Here is a 5,966-nt window from a genome sequence, read left to right on the forward strand (position 1 = left end):
TCTTAGGGATCAAATCCATGGCGAAAATCCGCTACAACACGCAAAAATCTCGACGAACGCTTGATCCTCTCCTCTTTTCTCCTCTTTCTCCTCTTTTCTCTTCTTGAACTCTCAACTAAAACCCTAGGTGTATTTTAGAATTATAAAACTGAACCTAATCAGATTAGACCCCTAAAATATTACTAAAAACGAATTAAATCTGTTTTGGTAAGGAAAAGACCAAAATACCCCTCTAAAACCCGGTTTTGACTTTCCTTAACTGGACAGCCTAACTTCAAAAGGCCATAGCTCACTCATCCGACCTTGAAACTTATCAAACTCGGCGGCGTTGGAAAGATAATTCAAAGATGTTTCCTACGGTAACTGGTAGAACACCTAAATCATCCTGCGCTAGGAGTTATGGTCGTTTGAAGTCGAACCAAAACTCATACTTAAGCATAACTTGCAAAATTTCAGATTTTGCTATTTCCAATTTAATTCTTTTTGAAACTCAAGGTGCTACATCTAGTGACCTTAACACTTAAGAAATTTTAAATTCCTTGGTAAAATCTCACTCACTACAAAGAACGGTTCGAGTCTTAGTTCAAAATTTTTTTGGGGTGTTACAGAAGGTGATTATGACTATGCTCCTGCAACATTCTTAGAAGGAGATGACGATGATGGAGATTATGATTATGCTCCAGCAACATCCTTGAATGGAGATGACGATGACGGAGACTATGATTATGTTCCTGGAGCATCTTTGGACGAAGATGATGATGATGGAGATTATGATTATGCTCCAGCAGCATAAATTATTAGAGATTCTTGACAATGGCGAATCTAGAATAGACCCAACGTGTTTAGTCCAACTTAAGGACTTTAAGAATATAATTAATTAGCTTATTAATATTACATGTATTTTTCTAAAAATAATATTTTAGTAATTTATGCAGAGAGTGACATGGATATTGTAGTCAAACATAGTCTCAAGTATTGATCATATAATTGTATCTTAATTAATTATTCCTATATAATTAGTCACGTGTTATAATATTATATGAACGAATTATATAATATAAAATAGCTTGCTAATATTGATCTAATTTAAATTGGGTCATTTATCTTCAATTAGTGGATTTCTTTTTCTAGAAGTAAAATTCGAAAGTGAATGGTAGCTAAATGAATTTAAGCAACCAAAAAACAATTGCACGTAACAAGTCTGTAATTTTGGAACCTTTTTTTTTATAACTATTTAGTATATAAAAAGGTTTTATGAGTCGAGTACTGAGTGTCGCATTTTGACAAATGAACAGAATCTTGGGCTCCTTATAATAAAGTTTAAGCTAACTTTTGAGATAGGTATAAGATGAGCTAGGCTCAAACCTAATTTAACATAGTATATGAGCCAAACACAAGTGGCCCCCTTGGAAACTTGGCACGGGATGGAAATAGCTCCGGTCCATAAACGTGCACGCACCAGGCCAAACAATGGGAACCACCGATATATAAAAGAATGTCCGGATCTGGGGGTGGAGGGGGTAATGAATGAAATTTTGGGCTTCTTATAATACTTAAGCAATTCTCTTTCTTTTAAGCTAACTTTTGAGATGTGAGTTAGGTCTAAATCTAATGTAACAACAAATTAAAGATATGTGTTTTATACACAAAAAAAAAAAAAAAAAAAGACCTTAGCTTGTGATTAAAATAGTCAAAGTCTCAAAGATAGTAACTTTTGTGATATAAAGAAATAACTTTGCTAATTTATTTTTACTAGTTCAATAACTATTTAAGAAATCAATTTCATAAGATGACCTATGAATAATATATTGTTTTTTTTTACCTTTTCTGTCCATCTTTACTTGTTTACTTTTTAAGAAACAATAAACAGAAACATAATTTTACATAACTTCTATTAATTATAAGTCATCTAAATGCTGATGAAATAGTGTCAACATTGATATATACATATATATATAAAATCAATTATACTTAACCTATCTATACAATATAATTTTTTGACAAAGAGATATCGCTCGAACAAGGTTAGCTCAACCCTATCTAGGTGGCATGCCAACTAAGCATCCGTGCACATAGATAGATATTACTACAAACTTCCACGTGGCATGCACACTTTTAATTTTTTATAGCAAGTTGCACCTATTTCAAAAGACCCTACTTTAACCTCTCTTATTCTACAATTTTTTTGTGGCAAATAGACTGCGTTATGAAATTGAAAAGATAGCAACAAGGATTATGATTAATTTATTTTTAAAATTTATGCTACTTTTAATGGATTTTGATTGTTTATATTCCATCTGCACCATCAAGATATATAAAGAATAATCTTTAAAGCACATTTGTGTGTGTATATATATATATATATAAAATAATAATTGGCATGTAAAGTGAGTTTTGGATGTGGCAACTCCAAAAGTAGCTTAAATTGAGCCAACTTATGGTTGTGCACATTCCTCATGTAACACAACACACTTTCTAATGTGTCAAAATGAGTCCACACTTGTCTCTTTCCTTTATATAACCATATGGTTACCTCACCTATTCACACCACAAAATTAAAACATTAATTTTTTTCATTTTCCATATCAAAGAGATCATATATACAACATCTAATATCTTATATTTAATTAGAATGTCTAGCATTTTCAAGATTATTGGGTTTCAGAACAAAAGGTCATATTCAGACGGAGATGACGATGGTGATTATGACTATGCTCCTGCAACATTCTTAGAAGGAGATGACGATGATGGAGATTATGATTATGCTCCAGCATCCTTGAATGGAGATGACGATGACGGAGACTATGATTATGTTCCTGGAGCATCTTTGGACGAAGATAACGATGATGGAGATTATGATTATGCTCCAGCAGCATAAAGTATTATAGATTCTTGACAATGGCGAATCTAGAATAAACCCAACGTGTTTAGTCCAACTTAGTGACTATGAGAATATAATTAATTAGCTTATTAATATTACATGTATTTTTCTAAAGATATTTTAGTAATTTATGCAGAGAATGACATGGATATTGTAGACAAACATAGTCTCAAGTATTGATCATATAATCGTATCTTAATTAATTATTCCTATATAATTAGTCACGTGTTATAATATTATATGAACGAATTAGTATATAATATAAAATAGCTTGCTAATAGTGATCTAATTTAAATTGGGTTATTTATCTTCAATTAGTGGATTTCTTCTGTTAGCAGTAAAATTCGAAAATGAATTGTAACTAAATGAATTTAAGCAACCAAAAAACAATTGCACAAGTCTGTAATTTTGGAACTTTTTTTTTTATATAATTATTTAGTATATAAAGAGATATTACGAGTCGAGTACTTAGTGTCCCATTTTGACAAATGAACAGAATCTTGAGCTCCTTATAATAAAGTTTAAGATAACTTTGGAGATAGGTATAGGGTGATCTAGTCTCAAACCTAATTTAACATAGTATACGAGCCAAACACAAGTGGCCTCCTTGGGAATTGGCACTGGATGGAAATAGCTCCGGTCTATAAACATGCACGCACCAGGCCAAACAATGGAAACCACCGATATATAAAAGAATGTCCGGATCTGGGCATGGAGGGGTAATGAATGAAATTATGGGCTTCTTATAATACTTGAACAATCCTCTTTCTTTTAAGCTAACTTTGGAGGTGTGAGTTAGGTCCAAATCTAATTTAACAACAAAGATAAGTGTTTTATACAACGAATAAAAAGACCTTAGCTTGTGATTAAAATAGTCAAAGATGAGTAACTTTTCTGCTATAAAGAAATATCTTTGCTAATTTATATTTACGTGTTGAATATCTATTTAAGAAATCAATTTCATAAGATGACCTATGCATAATAAATTGATTTTTTACTTTTTTTGTCCATCTTTACTTGTGTACTTTTTAAGAAACAATAAAGAGAAACATAATTTTATTATATCACTCCTATTAATTATAAGTCACTTAAATGTTGAAAAATGAATAACAATACTCAATAGCAAAGGTAAAATAGATACAAAATGATAAATTATTTCTTAATTTTCTAAACTGACAAATTAAATCAAACAATTATTTTTAATATACTGAACAAATAAAAATAAACAGAGCCGATAATATTTCTTTTCCAAGAAGCTAAGAATAAGATGATTGAAGATATATCAATGGAAAACATTAATGAATCTGAGATACATTTAAAAATTGAATCTATACAATACAGTGCTAAAAATTTGGGGTTCTAATGTATAAGGAAAAAACAAAATCAGTAGCATACTACACTAACATTGAATTGTAAAAAATGTATCCTTTAAAGGACTTTTAATTCGACCCAACAGACCACATGCATCAATGTAACATAAAATTAGGATTTTAATGTATCAGCAAAACACAAAATTAATCGATTACAAATCAATAATTGTCTAACAGACTATGAAAACATTGAATTGAGAGGTAATGTATCTTCACTATTAATGTATCAAACTATTTATGTCCAAACACAACCAACTCCATAACAAAGCCAAAAAAATATTAAATTTTGTGTAAACGCATACCCTAGGAGGTGTGGGTCGAAAAATGACAGATGCCACTTTTCTTCCCCTTTTTTTGGGGGGTTTCTCCAACCTTTGTTTTTGAATTGACAACGCTCTTGTCCTTCATCGCTAATGTGTCATGCAATAGCTTGAATCTGTTTTCAAGCCCACATTTCATCGTCAGAATCATATGTACAATTAACATTAGTAGAATTTATTTAAGAAACACCAATACTAAATGATGGACCTTGATCCATATGTATCAGTAAAAAACACGAAGAAGACAACAATGGAGAATAAATTCCTACCTATTCGGAACTTAGAAACAGATAAACTTGAGAGAGACTACTTCTGAAAATCAAAATGAATTTGAAATTTGTAACTGCTAAAGAAGTGGAGAGAATTTAGGAATAAAATGGTGGAGTGGAAATGTGGGTGTTGGCTGAAAAAAGGAGTGAAATTTTTATGTATCCGGAAGATTTCATTAATTGGGGAAATTAAGTGATTTTTGAAATTTTAAAACAAAATAGAGATAAATAGATATTAAGGTAAGTATATATGTGTATATAAGTAATTTTCCCTTATATTTATCATAACTTCAAATGTAACCTAGAAAAAATATTTTTTTTCATCTCCTTGTAAACTTTACTTAAATTATACGTATACATAGATAGCATAATTTTTTTTGTATACTTTCATTGAATATTATTTTCATTGATTATTATTGTGGAACAAACTCCTTAGTTATCTAATTATAATTATCCCAATTATTCTTTCTTTCATGCTTCTATTTATTATTACGTTGTTATCTAAAAGAAATATCTGCATCCCTAATTACATTTGCAAAATATTGAATATCCAACATATTTTCTTCCTCGCCTTCCTCACAGATATCGTCCTCATCTTGTGAGTTAGTAAATCTATTTGGAGAGAAGTGTACTATTATCATCAACTTATAGTTGCTTGACATTAATGTTAATAGGTAATGTAAGAAAAGTCAATTTTTCAATATTAAAACTCATCGACGCATCGAAAAATTCCTTATCATTGACATAAAACTTTAAATATTTGAACCTGCTAAAATCAATTGTTTGTTCAAGATGTAATGAGGAAATAAAGCATTGGCAAGTGCCACTAAACTTTAAGCTCCTACTTTAGCATTATTCATGCAATAAATGAATTAGTGTCGACATTTTTGCATTTTCCATCAAAGGACATATTCTTTCTATAATCTAACCCCTCAGTAGCGCGGAATCATGATTTTTATTAAATGGTGTCAAAATATAAACTAGTAAACACACAAAAAAAATAGAGAAAAAACTGTTGAAATAAAAAACCCTTTTACAACCCCTCGACCGTTTCACTAACTATTCACCTTGTATGATGAAATAGTGTCAACATTAATATATATATATATATATATATATATATATA

The 5,966-nt window shown here is 30.3% G+C and overlaps 2 protein-coding genes across 3 annotated transcripts in view; both read left to right on the forward strand.

The window, feature by feature from the left end:
- The window catches only part of LOC125862603 (uncharacterized), a 63,798-nt gene that overhangs the window by 56,846 nt on the left and 986 nt on the right, over window positions 1-5,966 (forward strand). The window contains exon 1 of one of the 2 annotated variants that reach the window (XM_049542718.1): window positions 2,590-2,673. The exons of the other annotated variant lie outside the window; for it this stretch is intronic. Coding sequence (XP_049398675.1) covers window positions 2,633-2,673 — 41 coding nt within the window. The 5' untranslated portion in view covers window positions 2,590-2,632. Of the gene's footprint in view, window positions 1-2,589; window positions 2,674-5,966 lie in introns of those variants that run through there. 2 annotated transcript variants of the gene reach the window in all.
- Window positions 1-5,966, forward strand: part of LOC125862601 (uncharacterized) — a 102,041-nt gene that overhangs the window by 23,987 nt on the left and 72,088 nt on the right. The gene's annotated exons all lie outside the window — the stretch shown is intronic.

This window comes from Solanum stenotomum, chromosome 4 (assembly GCF_019186545.1).
Source record: "Solanum stenotomum isolate F172 chromosome 4, ASM1918654v1, whole genome shotgun sequence".
Lineage (NCBI taxonomy): Eukaryota > Viridiplantae > Streptophyta > Magnoliopsida > Solanales > Solanaceae > Solanum > Solanum stenotomum.